Source organism: Molothrus aeneus, chromosome 1 (genome assembly GCF_037042795.1).
Source record: "Molothrus aeneus isolate 106 chromosome 1, BPBGC_Maene_1.0, whole genome shotgun sequence".
NCBI lineage: Eukaryota > Metazoa > Chordata > Aves > Passeriformes > Icteridae > Molothrus > Molothrus aeneus.
The window spans coordinates 132,235,541-132,252,561 of NC_089646.1; the positions used below are offsets into that span (position 1 = coordinate 132,235,541).

Here is a 17,021-nt window from a genome sequence, read left to right on the forward strand (position 1 = left end):
ATTAGTCTAATAGATCTTGATGATTTAAAATGTTCTCCTTCTCCCTGCAATGTTCTAGAAGAATAGTTTATAACAGTGAACAGACAAATTTATAGACAAGTTTATTCTCAATTCAGGACAGTTTCTTTACTGTTTAGGTGTCATCTGTGCCTGTTTGATCAGTCCATCTCAAGAGATGGGGACTGGTTAATAAAACTGGGCTGATGTAAATACATTGTCAGATAAATTGTCCGTATCTGATTGGATGCTGGTTCCAGAAGTGTTCATTGATACATCAGTCACAGTGGGTGTTGTGTTTTGTGCTCTGTAGCTTTGACATTCTCTGACATCTTCTCAAGACAACACCTTTTACTTGGTGCTCTTCCTTGGGGTGTGAAATGATGTCTTCTACTCTGCTGCTGTCCCAAGGCCTTCCCTAGTGTTTCCCCAGCTGATTGTGCACACCGGGTGTTCCCTAGGCTGTTGTCACATTCCTAACTGTGTTTATTCATCTTGAATTTGGGATGCCCACCAGCTGAGTGCTGAGCTACACAGTGCTAGTAGAATTAGCAAGCAAGAGTGAGATGGAAAGAAAGAACTTTACAGCAGCTTCACCACCAAAGGCAACATCTCATATAATGTTCAGCAACTGCAAAACTGCTTTCCTGGATGGGGCAGCCATCTGCAATGCTGCTGTAAAACAAATCCAGACTTGCATAATTCTAGTATGATATTTCCACAGTTAATTTATAATTTGGTATGATCATATCTTGCTGTCATATGAATAACTAGGCTTTATGTAATTATAGATGATATAACCAGGATATTCACACTGGAGAAAAGAGCAGTGAATTGGCAGAGAAATGTACTTTTCATTTGCCCCAGTTAAATGTGCTTTGCATTTGAGCTAATGAAGATAATGAAGGAAAGGGGAAGGAAACCAGGAATCAGAAATGTATTACATGATCAGAAAATAAAGAAAAAGGATTCTATTAGATGTAAGATATTCAACATTTTCCAAGGAAATTGGAGGGATTAAAATGAAAGTTTCACAGTAGTAACTTGTCTCTTAAATGGAACTGTGATTGCTTCTTTACAATGAGAAATATAAATTTTCAGATTCTTTACTTTTGAGCAGTGATATATCCGTTATTGAAGAAAGATGTGCTCCATGTAAAGATGATAGTCTTTCATGCATTTTTAAAAAAAGGCATTAAGTTATTGAAAGTAAAAATTTATGAACAAACAAGCGGAAAGACTTAAATACTCATGCAGAAAGAGAGGTCTACTTGGAAACTGCAGATACAAAGCAAACACCCCTATCCAAAGGGCTGGCAGGGGATATGTTGGGAAATGAACTTACTATCCCATTATATTTATTACAATTTAGCTCCCTAGAGTTGTATGCAAGCACACAGCATATAATCTGCATATACAGAAAAAGAAATTATCTAATACTGTAACTTTAAAAATTAGGTACTTGAAAAATACCCTGCAGAGAGATTATCTTAAAGAATTCACGTTTATCAGTAATAATTCTTTCTATTCCCTCATCTATTCTGAGGGGAGCTGTACACATAGTTTCTTCTTACTTCTTTTTTGATTTTCAAAATCTGTTACTAGGCTATACAAATGTAAGATGGGTGAAAAAGAGAAATGCATGGCTATTCACATTTTCTCACGTCTTTATTTTCCTTTCTCTCGCCATTTGTTTTCTAGTTTGGAGTGTGGGGATTTGGTGAGTGTGCATATTCCCAGCTCTCCTGTCTCCAATAGATACAAAGGTGGACTTAAGAGAAGATGAGGGAACACAGCTATCAGGTGGGGGGACAAGAAATGCCTTACTGAAGGGAACTGGGAGGGGTTTTTTTGAGCTATCATGAGTATTATGACAGACTAGGCCTGAATGCCTTCAAAGCTAGTTGTCAAATCTTTCTGTGGCTGTGCTTATTGTTTGGATCTCCTTTGTTGCCATGTCAGCCTAACTAGAGTTCAGTCACAGCTTTTGGCTTTGGGCCTTAAGTTTTCCTTCAAACAGAAGCTTTGTCACAATATGACTTTCCTTGAGCCAACAAGATAATGATAAGATGGTTATCTCACTGTCTTCAAAACATTCACTGAGCAAGATTAGAAGAATGGAGAAAGCTGTTTCTCTGTCAAATGCAGGGAATAGTGCACAGGGTAGTATTTCCAGGATAGTATGTAAAAGCATAATCTCAAAAATTTTAATCTCTCTATGAACAAAACAGGAAACTTGCAGAAACTTGGCTTTTCTTAGACTATTTCTTTTCATAAGGGCTATCTTGCTAGTGAAGAAGTTTATTTATTTAGGGAAAATATCCTGGGAAAATAATACTTTCAAACCTTTCTATATTTCTCAGCTGCTTCTGACTAGTCATCAAAAAGCTTGTTGGAAGAGCGGATCAGAGAAGGTACAAGCATGTATTAGGATTGGATGCATTTCTTAATTTATAAGTAATGGGGCTCTTAGCTTTTCTATTTTTAGGGACACAACTTATAAAGTGAAGAGCGAATTCATGGAGCTGTACAGTCACATAGTATTATAGAGTCCTGTTGCTTTAAGCTGAACTTAGTTTGAAGGATGGTTACTGATCTGAATGTGTGGGTCTTGGAATGGCACACTCAGGTGAAGATAAATTCTTTAAAATTTGGCATGGAGGGCATTTTAATTGGCTAATTCATATATTCCCCATTTTAGTGGGCTAAATGTTGAGAGAATGCCTTATATCAGCAGAGGGGACAGAATTGTATTTATCTTTTATGCTTGGAATTTTAGCTGATAAGAGCTCTGAAGGAGGCTAGAACCCTTGTTCTTGCAACAGTTTCAAGAACTGTTAGAGGTTGGAAGTTAATACATGCTGGATGCTGATCACAAAAATAGATGCAGGACAAAGAAAAGAGGTAAAACTTCACCTTATTTGTCTCATGTCCCATGCAGGACAGAGGTTTAGAAATAATTGTGCAGGAGAAAGGAAAGGAGTGGTCTGAGAGGTCCTGGTACATCACAGATAAAAACAATAAATATAAAACTGATGGTGAAAGTGCTGATGAAGATGAGAAAAAAAATCAAATGACATGAGAAAGCCGTTTGAAACACAAATTACCTAAAAATATTATTTCTAAAGGGTCTGGTGTGAATGTATTTAAGCACTGTAACTTCCAGGTAAAGTTAAATTACAGCTTTTGGATCACAAAACTTTGTCATCTTCAACCCTCTCCTTAGTGATTAATGCCTGCAACCCTTACCTTTAGACACTGCTCATGAAACAACTGTCCCTGTGAGAAACCTTCTGAGTTGAAAGTTTTCTTAGCCACCCTTTGCTCAGCAGGCTCTTAAAGAGAGGCAGATCGAATGACTTGGCACTGTCTTGCTGTCGTGTCAGTAAAAAGGACTATATGATGACCTAATGGAAGTTTTGCAGCCCTTACTACCTATAGACACTCTCATCTTATGCAGCTGCCAAATTCATTTGCAAGGGTAAGCAACTGCCTTGATACTTGCCAAATGTTTCCACTGCCATAATAGCCCAGTATATTCAGTGATGTGTAACATACCCCATCCTAGCTGCTGAATCTTTCTACATTTTTTTGTAAGCACAGGGGTGCCAGGGTTCCATTTTAGCTTTGATTCAAATCTTGCAATCATCCTCTTCTTCTCAAGGATTTTCAGGCTCCTAGGTGATTGCAAATGCTAACCACAGGTCTCTGCAGAGCTGGTTTGCTTGCACATTACTAAACAGGAACAGAAGTCCTTCAGACTTATCCTGGGGCTACCACTTTGTGGGCAGAGCACCTTCACAGAGCTTAGCAATCTGGTGGTTTGATTTTTTTGCACTAGAAGGTCCCAGCCTAAATCACTTAAACTGGTGTCATTCCTTTCAACATTCATGTTTGTTCTCTATTCCAATGGCATCTTTCAAGACACATTCTTTCTTAGGGCATCCTCAGTTTTCTCAAATGTCTTTTTCATGTACCTTAGAGTGATTCTTTTTTTAAGACTGTCATGGAGAGATTCTTCCTCAGTTCTGTGTGACAAAAGATCCTCCCTCTCCCTTCAAAATGTTCCCCTGATTTAAGACATTCTCCTTTTCAGGGTGTTCTGTCTTATAAAGTGTCTAATTTTACATGGGCCACTTGATGCAGTTAGTGGCTGTGATACAAACTTATCACTTGTAAAATTTGTGGCCATTGAGCTCTTTCAGCAATCCACAGTGATTTGGCTACTTTAATTCCTGACTGTATCATGGCTGTGATTCATTCCTCTCAATAGTTCTCCAGGATGCACTGTTTGTATCATTTTCTGGTATTAATTCTAGACTTTTTCACAGCAAAATCAGAAGGTATAGAAGGCAGTGAAGTGATGTAAGGGATGCATATATGTTTATTTTTTTCAGTGGTATGCAGAATTTCTCTCCTGCTACCTGTGGTTTGATATTCCTTCAGCTGTGGTAATACAAGTCTTTAAGAATATGGTTTGCAATTCACCCTACAACGATCCAAATAGAGTCTGAAGAAGCTTTTTCAATATATTTCTTTTTGTGAGTTATTTGTTCTGTGGCATACTGGATTAGGGAACTGCTGGTGATTAAAACTAACCCAGCTCAGAAAAAAATTATTAATATGAGTTGTCCAGGTTTGTGAGTGCTCATATCAGCACAGTTAAGGGGCAGGAACATGACACAGTTGGGGGGAGGCAGAAATTACTGTTTTGACAATGTACCACATCTATGTTGACTTAAACCAATTATTAAATTCACATTAAATTCTTATGCTTGCAAAATAAATAGATTATTCTGTAGCTAGATCATCTTGCTGAACTGGCTGTGCACTGTGTTGCATAAGTGCAAGTGTTGGTGGAAGGTGTAGGATGAAGGGTGGATTGTGGCAACATCTTTGGTTTTTGTAATTGTCTTGGAGCTACACCTGCTGTTTTAGCTTGAAGATGTCTATATGTATCAGTAATATCCAGGCTTTTCACATTCTGTGATTTCTTATCCAAGCGCTGATATAACCTTAGGCTGATGAGCAGAACTATTTTAAAATGGGAAAAAAAATAGGAAGGAAAAAAAAAATCTTGGTTGGCAGCCAGCTTACAAGGGTTATTTTACACTCATGCAGAATAATATGTAATTCAGTCATTTTATCAGGCTTTTGCTCAAAAGAAAACTTTATAGCAGTGTTTTGCTATAATTACATTAGTGTGGAAACCTAGTTTCTCTAGCAACATTAGGCACTAAGGTAATAAAGTAATACAAGTTTAGATAAGTCTAATATTGGGAGTTGCTGTATCTGGTACCCCACTATAGAGGAGACTGCTGCAGCTCCTCGTGGCCAGAACAACAAGGGTGTATCTTTAAGAGGCACATGTGCACACTATATGTGTATATACAGACAGAATCAAAAAGTTCAGCACTCACGCAAATACAAGCAGCTTCAATGGCCTCATCCTTTCCATTCACTGGCTGACTATGAAGAAAGCTTGTTTCTGGCAAATGCTTATGTACACAACATGGATCCTCCAGCAAGAGGCCTTAAATTCTTACTGTGCTCAGTTACTGGTCCCTGGATCCCCATGTCTCCCAGCTGACAGGCAAACATGCATTGGGTCTCTGGTAGCTGGTCTGACCTGGCCCCAGGTGCCCTGGTGTCCCTCCAGTAGCCAAATCTCAGACCTTCTGATCTCTGCAGCATCTGGCCCAGACTCATGGTTGCTTGGCTCCCAAGCCTTCTGCATGGCTGTTCTGGTTGGGGTTTGCCCGAGGTCACACACTGGCACAGCTATCCAGGCTGTGTGCCTGGGCTCCAGCCTCTGCCTTCTGGTGCCTCTGGGCCCCTGCCACCCGTGGTGGTACAGCTCCAGCTGCTGGCATCTGTGTTTCTGTACATGGTCACACCCAATGGAGATTTTCCCTCACCGAGGAAAACAGTTAAAAAAGTAGTTTAACAAGCAGATAGGACAATCTGCAGTGCTCAGGCCCAGGGCATGGCTGAACCACCACACTGGGCAGCCACCTGATTACATATACCTGGCCCCTGGTAGCCCTTTTCCCCCCCTCCCCATATCCTCCTATGCTTGTTCTTTCCCAAACCACTTTCATGGTTCACTGTCCCTTGTGTTGCCTTCAGTTCTTCCTCTAAATATCCTGTACTGCCTTCTGCAATCCCCAAATACTCTTTCTGGCATCTCACAATGAGTCCCATACCCAGTGGGCAGTAACCCCCTCCCCAGGTCTGTGAGGTGGTCTAGAGAGCCTCTCCTGTGGACTCTGGGTCTCTCTCGCCCCTGGGGCCTGGGAGCGCTGGACTGAGGGCTTGGTTTCTTTCATTTGGCTTGTTGGGGTTCCTCTGCCCCACACTGTTCATTTGTGCTCTTTGAGTCTGTGGGGAGGAGCCTTTAATCACTGACTTATTTTTGTTTTAAAAAGTCAAGAGTCCGGGTGGGCACTGCACAACTGCTCAACAGTGGAGGGTGCAGCATAGGCTCACCTGTGACTCCTCAATGCTGATACTGCCAGAGTCTGAACTATGTGAAGCACATCCAATTTTTGTTCAGTTACTGAAGAACAACTAAGAACATAAATTAAAAAAACCCCAGAACTCTAACCACCAGCTTTATATTCTTAATATTAGTAAAGTGCAATGGGAGGGGAAATAGGAAAGGATTAGGTGTTTGTAAGTAATGGTTTTCATACAGTGCTTCTAACCACAAGAGTATTTTGTTTCTCAAATTTAAGTGTAATAGGCTTCAGACTATAAAATGCTTTATTTAATCTTGGCTTGAAAGCAATGCCAGCGAAGTGGACTGGTCACAATTTTGTTAGGTGGTACTGACAAGCCAAGTCTTAGAAATGGTTCCAAAAGTGCTTGTTATTCTAAATGCTAATTGATTTTTAGCAGTTAAAAGTCTCCCTTTGTTTAGTGTGAATTTCTTGTTTTGAATGCGGCTTGTGTCTGCTTTGGGATTTTTCCCCTTAGAGCAAACAAGTTTATACCTAGATCTTTATAGCCTTAGGATATTTCAAGCTATAATTATTTCTCTTTCCTTCCCCCTGCTTCTAGGCTCCCTTGTTTTCAAGGCTGGACATGTTAAGCTTAGGAAGCTGTTGCCACTATCTCAAGTGGTGTTTGTTTCCACCCTCCGGACGCTTTCAGTGGAGTACGTCATTTTTCAAACTTAGTTTTGCTTTTTGTACTTGAGAACACCTTTCCTTCTATCTACTGTGTTTTCTCTTTTTCCAATTTGTTGCTTTAGTTTAGACCACAGAAATTTAAAGCCTTGCATGCGTTCTTATGTGAAGGCTTGCTTTAAGGTGATACGTTGTTGAGCAAACATTAGGAATGGAGGCACATCTTGTTAATAAAAATCAGATTTTTTTTTTTATCCTGGAAAAACGCCTGGATAAATATAATAAAAGTCAGTTGTTTGCTGGTGGATATTATGAAAACCCCAGTATCCACACGCTGTAACGCACTCGGTAATCTGTCACGGCCGCGGGCAGCCCCAGCCCTTGCGGGGCCGGCTCGCAGCCCCGGCCGCGGGGCGAAGCCGGGGTTCGCCCGGGAGCCGCCTCAGGGCCGGCGCGGCGGCGCTCGGGGCCCGCTCGCACCGAGGCGTTCGCGCCGCTCCTCCGGCGCCGGAGCTCGGCCGGGGAGCGCAGCGGGCTCTTTAAGAAGCCCCCGTGCCGGTGGCTGTCGCCGGCTGCCAAGTGCGGGAGAAGCCGAGCTTTGCGGCGAAGCCCGAGCGTAACCAGGCGGCTGGGGGAGATGCCGCCCCGCAGTGACTGACAGCAGGACCAGCTCTATGCAAATGGCGCCGGGGGCTCTGCCGGGGCTCTCTCTCTCCACACGCGCCGCCGCCTCTCGCCTCCCGCTCCCCGTAACGCGCCCTGCCTCGCACAAAGCAATTGTTGCTTTTTTGGAGGGGACGTCGTTACACGTAAAATCATCTCCAGCACGGTTTCAGTTTGAGATTGTGTGAGGGAGCTGGGAGATGTGTCAGAGCTTGTTACTCCAGCTAAATTAGGTAATTTTTAGCTGGGTAACGTGCTAATCTTTAAACCTTTATGTTTTTAAATCCTGCATATGTCTGGTCTCTTCATACAAAAGTGTATTTTGCTTGTTTCTTCTCGCCTTCTTCAGTCTGAAGCCTTATGTAGGTCAGGCTTGGCTTAAGCAGATTTCCTGAACCTGCGTCAGCTTAAGCTGAAGGAATTTTAATAAACCCTCCCTTGTAGGCGTGGGCCTAAATGAGACTAGCCTAGTTAAGCCTGATCTTTTTCTGTTTGTGAAAAAGAGCTGAGCAGAGCTAGGGACTGCATGGTGGCTCCAGGAACGGCTTCCTTAATTCAAAGATAACAATGGTTGGGAAGGCCAGATCTTCTAATTTTACCTTATCTGAAAAGCTTGATTTGCTAAAACTCGTGAAGCCGTATGTTAAAATTCTCGAGGAACATACCAATAAGCATTCTGTAATAGTGGAAAAAAACAAATGCTGGGATATTATAGCTGATAACTACAATGCCATCGGAGTAGATCGCCCTCCTCGTACTGCACAGGGCCTGCGCACGCTGTACAAGAGGCTCAAAGAATATGCCAAACAGGAGCTATTGCAGCAAAAGGAGACTCACTCAGATTGTAAAAGCAGCATTTCCGAGCCAACCAAGAAAGTTGTGGAAATGATTCCACAGATTTCCAATGTGTGTTTAAGAGACAGGAGCGGTGTTCAAAGGTGAGACAATTCTTTTTATTTTGTTACTGAATGAAAATTATGGCGCCTCCTATCTACTTTGTAATGCTTTTGCTTGTGCTCAGGCTCCTAAAGGAAGTGTTTATCAGAGAAAATTCCCAATTGGGAAACAATGACAAAAATAATACTGCTGTTGTTTTATGAGAACCTTTATGTTGACTTAGCATTGCATTCATTTTTTTCAGCTCTTTCAAAGCTTGTTTCAGAGTCTTTGTCATACTCTGGAAAGTGAGGGTTAAGAGAGAATCAAAGAGAAATAGTAGCTCCAACCTCTACCCCTCCCCTACCTTTTAATAGGCAGATTATCCAAACACTGGCAAAGTGATGGCTATTCTCCTCCATTTAAGGTAATACTGCAGTCATTTTGCAACATATGAAACTGTTACCAGTTTATATAGGATTTTTAATAAAGTTAGTTCATAGAGCCAAGAAATCTTATTCACCTTTTTTCTCTCATTTACTTTTGTGTTTGCATGTTATGTTTTTGCTAATCCCGAACCTTTAAAGAAAAAAAAAATTGATTCTCCACACTGCAGTGCCTTTGTGAGTGCAAATGTTTTTTTAAATTATACTTTTCTGTACTGTCGATGGTTCCCTGAAGCTGGAGCAAAGCTAATTGCAGTCTAAACTCCGAGCAGTTTTGTGTCATATGTGAGGTAGTTTAAATACAGAGAGAAACTGAGAGGTACAGCACTAGAAGTTTTCTTTTTTTTTTGGTAAGGTTTCTTTTTTTTACTGCTCAGTAAAGTGAGACACACTGTCTAGATTTGAGCCAGACATAATACAGGCAGGCACTGTGCAGGCTTTCTCCCACAGCTGGCTAATGCCCCTCATATCTGACTTGCAACACTCTGCTGGTTCTGTATTGGTCCTTGAGGGATCAAAAAATGCCTGGGTCGGATTTTGGTTCCTCCAGATACAAAAACTAAGCTAGGGAGTGGGGGAGGGAAGTCAAATAACTCCCCAGCAACCTTGAGAAAGCTCTGATTTTTCTTATTTTCCCAAGCAGATTAATGGGAAGCGAACTTTCCATATTTTAATCAGATATACTGATAGTGAGTGCAGCAGCGTAACGCTCTAAGAAAAGCTGGCATGCGCACACTCGCTGAATTGGATTCATGGTGCCACTGGTTGAACTGAATGGTAACAATTGTCTAAATCCCAACATGCCAGATGCTCTAAAAATATTCTGTTGTGGGTCCTTTGCGTAAAGAAGTCTAAAGCAACTGGACTGTGCTGCTGCTCCTGATGAATGCCCCTGGAGGAACCATTCCAAAGAATTCTCTGGAACAAAATGAGGCTTTTAATTGCGCTAATAAAGGTTGCAGTGTCTTGACTACCAACTTTTGTAAGGAGGGGGAAAAAACCATAGTGTGAGAACTTTAGTTTGTAGATCGGCTTATAAAAAGCACTGACGCTGTTAGTGAATGATTAAGAGCTAATGATCTCCATAGTTTGTCTCCTGTAATTGAAACAATTTTTGCAGTTTTTTATGGGTCTGGGAACACTGACTTGATTACTGCTTACCCAAAATGGTTGTTCCTAGGAACAGCCACTACACTGTGGGCTGAAGGAAAAGAACATAATTTACAAGATTATTTTTTTCCCTGCCCAAATACATAATTATTTGATAGTTCTCTGAGTTGCATTTTACTCTAATTTTATAAACCCAGTGTTGGGTTTTAACTCACCAGGATATGACTTAGGTTTTGGAGGAGGGAAATATGACTTATAACGAGCCCAAATTCTTAATCGCACCTTTAAGGAATTTCTAGCTTGCTGTGATTAAATGAAACCTGGTGAATCATGGGTGCCTGCAGGCTTATAAACACCATGCCCCAATTGTGGTAACTGTTGTTTGTCTTTCTTTCAGTCAAGTTGTCAGAAACAACATTAGTAACCACCATACAGGCAGCTCTTTTGTTTCTCAATTCCTTCTTTCTCTCTTTGCTGTCTAATTGTTTTCCACTTAAGAGGCTGACTAAGGGAAAAAAAAAAAAACAAGCCTCATCAGAGTTACCTGAAGATCTGGTAATTTTTCTAGTTCTGTGTGGATTACACTATTAAGAGTGGATTTTTTTCCACTGTTTAGAGGCTTTAGTCTATGCTACACAAAATCTCACCTTTCTTTCTTCTATTTAACCTCTCTTACTTTCTCTTTCTGCTCTCTCTCCATTTCCTTTTGTCAGAATGACCTGCTTCTCCTGCTGGTTGTTTCCACTTTTCTCAGGCTAGAAGCTGGCCAGGAGCCAGCAAATAAGAAGGAGAGAAGCTTTATTAGAAGCTGTTGTTGTGGAAAGGGGGAAAACTCAGAATTACACTCAGCACAGGGGAAAACAAGTGAAAATTTGTGTGCAGGATAATGCTTCCTATGCTGAGAGGACTAAAACAATGTGAGAAAGAAGCATGTAGGAAAAAGTGAGACTTTGTGGCATGAGGTAGAAGGGAGTAAGGTGATATAATTGATTCTCTATAGGCAGCTCAGGTAACAGTCAATAGAATTAAGCTTATCTTGGTTTTTTCTTCAGGGTATTAATGAAAGGTCAGTTTTCAATACCTGCTTCAGATGGACAGTAGTTTTTAAAGAATTTTAAGATTAAATAGTTTGTGTTTGTGTGGTTGACAGGCTTTATTTTTGGAAAATATATTGCTCTGACCCTCATGGGCCTTTTTGCAACTGAGTATTGAGAAACTTTCATGCTTTTATTATAGAAAATGCATTTTCATGTTAATGGATGGCAGGCTAGGTCAGGGTCCTTCAGAAAATGCAACTATGATTGCTTATTTCTTTTAAACCCAGAGTTTTGAAGACCATGGGAGAACCAGAAGTTAGGATCATGCTACCTTTTCATTAAGGAGGTAGTGCATTTATGTGAGAACAAGATGTCTAAATTATATTTCTTCTTTGCTTCTGGGAATTTGAACCTACATCTCTTACTAACCAGGATGGTGTTTTAATAATCAGATAGTTTATCAGTGTATGGCTTGAAGGGCTCTGAAGGCATTAAGTTGTAGAAAAACTCCATTGCTCACCCCCAGATTTAAGATGGCAACTCAAGTCCTCCAGGATTGGGGAGCATCTGTGAACGTTACATTCATCATGGATCTACTTGCTGCCTTTGACTGCTAGCTGCAGTTTTTGAAGAGTTCAGAAATGTTTTGAGTCTGCAAGCACCAGTTACAGCCTCTGTTTTAGACAGTCCTGGCCATGAGAGTGCACTGACTTGGCTGTCAATCCCAAGTTAATATATTCGTGTTCCCATGTAACTCTATACTGCCATCCCAGTCATGCTGCAAGTATTCTTTGTAGATCTGTACAGTAATAGATCAAGAAGCTGATCTGGCTTAAAAAAGCATTACCTGAATAAAGGAGTGATGTGCAGAAGTGTAGGGTTTCAAACACAACTGATGGTAGACAAGTGTCAGGAACAGCTTGAGCCATTATTATCATCAAAGCCAAAGCAATGCCAAATCATGATTTGAGATGCTGCTGACTCAGGGACTTACACAAAGACAGATGAGTCAAGTGGGTGTTGTTCTTTAAAAAAGAAACGCACAGAACTATAGCCTGTTCTTAATGGAAACATTTCTGTGTCTTGAAGCTTCAGAAGAAATATTAAGATGGACGATTCAAAGAGAATGAGCAAGGATTAGCTTGGTTCCCAAATCTACTAGCAAGGGTTGTCTTTTAGGCTCTGGTTTCTTTTCCCAAGGCTCTTTGTGTAATTTTATTTAGTGATTATTTTATGTTGAAAAAAACCCCTAAATACTTGGGTGCATGAATCAGAAACAGAGCACATTAAAACAGGGGGAGACAAATAAATTTGGAAGATGGGAATGTTTCTGCCATAGTTCACTCCATCTAAATTAATGTCCTTTTAAAATCACCTTTTACATTATATAAACATTTTCCTCTCTTACTTGCATGACTTGGTGCTGCTTTTTTTTTAATATAGTTTCATGTGTCATTAATAGCCCTTCTTGCTTCTTCAGTGTCAGAGGGGCCTACCAGACGAGGTCTCTATTTTCTGTACTGCCTTTAGAGCAATAAAATCTGAGTAAGACAGGGCTGTGCCTGTGTGGTAGAAAGAGGGGCACAAGTGGTGTTCAGGTAATGGAATAGAGTGCTGGGCATAGATAGCAGAGTAGTATTCACATGAAGCTTTGGTTACTTACAGCTATGCCTTTTAAAATAGTTTTTAATGGATTATTTAAATATGATTTTGTGTGTTCTAGTGCTAGTATCGATAAAGAAACAATTGCTGGTACCAGTTCACCACAGGCAATGTTGGATCACCATCCTGCGACAGTCATGATGGACTTGCAGTCAGAAGAGGATGTCAAACCTCCTCCTTCTCTGATTATAGACTCACAGCAAAATGAGAACTTAGAACAAGAGGAAGAACACCAGCTGGTGCATATTATGGAAAGGTCTCCTTCAACATCAGTGTCTTCAGTTGATATGAGAGTGATGATGTCTCCTTCCCCTGTACCAAGAAGAGATGAGTTTTTTAGGCTTGAGGTTGGAGAACGCTTTAGACCAATGTGTGGTTATGACCCACAGATGTTACAAATGCTGAAAGAGGAGCATCAAATAATATTAGAAAACCAAAGAAAAATTGGTCTTTATGTCCAAGAAAAAAGGGATGGTTTGAAAAGAAAGCAGCAACTGGAAGAAGAACTGTTGCGAACAAAAATCAAAGTAGAGAAGCTGAAGGCAATACGACTACGCCGTGATCTGCCAGAATACAGCAATATCTAAATATTTTATTACTTCTGTCATATTCTTTGAAATACTTAATAATAAATGCAAAATTGTTTCTTATGTTAATATGGATGAATCAAAATCTGGGCTTGAGACATGAAAGCATATGTTGTTTAAGTACCATAGAAAAATACCTTGTGTGGGTTTGAATGCACCAACTCTTCTGGTCTAAAGTATAGTCAAATCTATGTTTAAGTGTTTAGATTGATAAAAATCCAAACTTTAAAAACATTTCCACTTACCTCTAGAGTTTTGATGAGCTAATGGAAATTTAATTCAGTTCTTGTTAAAAATTTTGGTCATATACATTATTTTTTCAAATAATCCCCTTTAATATCTTAATGAAGTTGCAGGTAAATAAATGCATATAGAAGGAGAAATAAGAGGCCATGTTTAAATGTTTTATTCTTTTTAATTTGGTAAATCTTATGACAGTAGTGACTTTTGCTGATATATCAGCTTGGAAAACAAAATTACTGGATTGTTATATTTTTTTAATGTTCAGTAGACAGTTGAATAAATGCACATCTTTTTAAAAAGTTGATACTTTTTAATTGTTTCCAGTGGAGAAGTGTTTCCATAGGATGTTATCAAAATAGAGACAATGAATGCAACACTTGGTTTTTAAAACTGCATGCATGTGTAATTTGTGTGTACAGTTACCATGATTGTGTATTCAGTTATAGTAATTATACTGGTGATCAACCACATAAATATCTACTTTGCTCATTTGCATGCATAATTACTGCAGTGCATGTGCAACCAAGACAGTTGCAGGTGCCTTTGATCAATATCACTATGACTATAAGCTACTGAAATAAAATAGTTTCTGTATGTAAGTAACGTGTGACTTGAAATCAACAGCAGATTGTGTTATTCTGGGTCCCTTTTATAGATCCTGTTGTTCCCATCTTTCGATTAGTTTCAAATAAAAAGCCCCAAATGAAAACAAAATTGATTCTTCTGTCTGTCCTGGTAGCAGCTGTTTCCTCTGTAGTTATGATCAACTTTAATAACTGGAAGAAAAATACATGAAAAATATCAGTCCCAGATGATTAATTTCTTCATAATTCTTAGTCTCCTGCCTGTTGTGAATGGATCCACAGCTGCCTTAGACCTCTGGCTCCTTATTCCCTGTAACAATACTTTCCCCTTCCTCTAACCTTTATAGCAAGAAAAGGAAATGAAGGACAGCATCAAGGAAAAAGACAGAACAAAGGAAATATAATTCCTCTGATGCCTGCCATCTCAGAGGGCCCCAACAACAAAATGAACAAAAGCAATAGGAAGGAGACTATTTCTTCCTTGCTCCTGTCATCACTGTTTTCCCAAATTGGTTTCTTTCTCCACTCCCACAAACCTCTGCATGCAAGCATGGGGCAGTGGTCTGCATCAGCAGACTCTCAGTGAGGTAAGCCTCACACCTTGCTGGTCTTCTGAGTAAATCAGATACCACAGGGGTAGGTACTTACTGAAAACTGAAGACTGGAAGCATGTAAGCATAGTTGAGGAGCTAATGGAGCTTAAAGAATTGTAGTTAAATTTTGTGATATAATAATCTTGACTGTCACTGCCCAGGATAACTTTAATAAGTTTCAGGTAGGAAAAGTAAAGGGAAGCGAGTCTTTTATTTACAAACTGAGGAAAACTATAGAGCAGTGAAAACAGGTGTTGACAATCTGGAGTTCCTCAAAACTTTTTCAGTTGTTTTCTTGAGAAGAGAGTACTGTAAGTGTTCTGGGAATTTTTGTGTGTACTGAAAACGATGATGCCTGGATAAGTGGCCTTTGTTCCAGTACAGTCCTTGGCTTTCTGCTGTGTTTCTTAGTTCAAGGACATTGATCTGTTTTTGTGTAGCTGGAAATGCTTCAAGGAGATACTCACTTCTCTGAGTTTACAAGAATCAAAATGCTGGCTTTACTAAATAAATATAGATTTTATTTGTTCTGCTTCTCAGAAATGGGAAACAGCACTAAATTACCTGCCTTGTCTTGTAATTTGGAAATGTATAATCTTATCCTTTCAGTTGAAAATCAGAATTCTGGTTTCTAGTGGTAAGGAATTAATTTCTAGTTTCTTTTCTTATCTATTATGCAAATGAGTAAGTTTTTTAAGAGTTCATAAAATAATTCCCATATGGCTCATTGTCTTGCAGTGGTTTTGAATTATAGGTATTCTTAACACTGGCCATCAAAATGCTCTGGAGACTTCAGGATGTTTTCTTCTGATGCTATATGAAGAGGTGACTTCCAGGGTTTCTACTAGCATGGTATTTTTATTTCAAGGACTAGAACTAGAGGAGTTTTCAGTCTTGGAAAGCTTATAGTCTCTTCTCAACTGGCAGGCAAAGTAGTTGCAAAAATAGGACCCTGCATAGAGCAAAGTCTCCCTTGTGTTCTTGATGTTGGAAGGGGAAGGATGCAAATGAGTGAAGAAATAAAATGCACTGTCCCCTTATAGTTGGTGTTCTTCCATGTTTCATTGTTCTGACTTTGTGTCACTTGTTAGTGGAAGACTTTTGTTCTTATCTGCAAGCAGCACCTTTAGTTCAGAGATCCCATGCTTCTTATTTGCTGTGTTCTCAGTTTTGTTTCTTTTGACTTTTGGGAAGCTTAGGAAAGGGGGAGATATCTCTTGAGTGCCCATGGAGCTTGCTCCTTCCTTTACAAGTGAGATGATTATTTCCTTTCATTAGAGAAGTGTTTCCTCCTTCAGTGCCATTATACTGCCCTCTCAGTTCAGTGTGTATAAGACTGTATCTTATACCTCTCTATGTTGGTGGATTTGCATTTCTTTCCCACTCCACATCTGCTTTGCAGTATCAGGTTGTCTTTCTGAGTCAGACTTCTCACTTCTCCGTGCCTGTTCCTGTTTTTTTTTCATGTATTTCTAATGCTGGGTACATGCACCACAGCTGTGGCTGATCCTTCTGGACCATGAAGTGCTATGAATTTTTACTGTTCCAGCAAATGATACTGTGCCAGTATGTGTGAAAGGGATGGAAGGAAGCCCTTCCCTCCTTCACCCTCATTCTTATCCTCTTACTCCCTTTGCTACATCTGGCAGTGCCATTCCCTGTCTGCATGTTTATAATGTACAGAGTACAAGCAGAGTAATTTTAGGCAAGGACAAATTTCTACCATATGTTCATGTCCTTCTACTAAGATAACTGCAATAAACAGGCTGTAGGAGTAACTTAATTCCAAACATCTAATGGATTTATATTTAGGATTAGAATAAAAAATTGTACCTATGATAACTTTGTGATAATTGTGATAGCATCTTGTGTAATTTCATCTATCCAAGTAACTGGTTAGCAATCAGTCTATAATTTCATCGCTGCTACCTAATTATCTTGCTGTTTTTGTTCCTGCTTCCCCCTGTAAGCTTCTGATTCCTGTGGAATTCTTGCCTAAGATGAGAATTCTTATCAGGTAAAAATGTTCTGACTTGGGATTCCCCCCCCCCCCATCCCCCCCCAATTAAAACTTGAGCTTGCATACTGTCTTC

The 17,021-nt window shown here is 39.9% G+C and overlaps 2 protein-coding genes across 2 annotated transcripts in view; both read left to right on the forward strand.

Moving 5' to 3' along the window:
- RAD54B (RAD54 homolog B) overlaps positions 1–17,021 on the forward strand; it is a 63,239-nt gene that overhangs the window by 9,627 nt on the left and 36,591 nt on the right. The gene's annotated exons all lie outside the window — the stretch shown is intronic.
- On the forward strand, positions 8,103–14,350 carry FSBP (fibrinogen silencer binding protein). Its single transcript, XM_066565375.1, has 2 exons — positions 8,103–8,728; positions 12,983–14,350. The coding sequence occupies exons 1-2, from the start codon at positions 8,358–8,360 to the stop codon at positions 13,506–13,508; spliced, it is 897 nt and encodes a 298-aa protein (XP_066421472.1). The 5' UTR covers positions 8,103–8,357; the 3' UTR covers positions 13,509–14,350.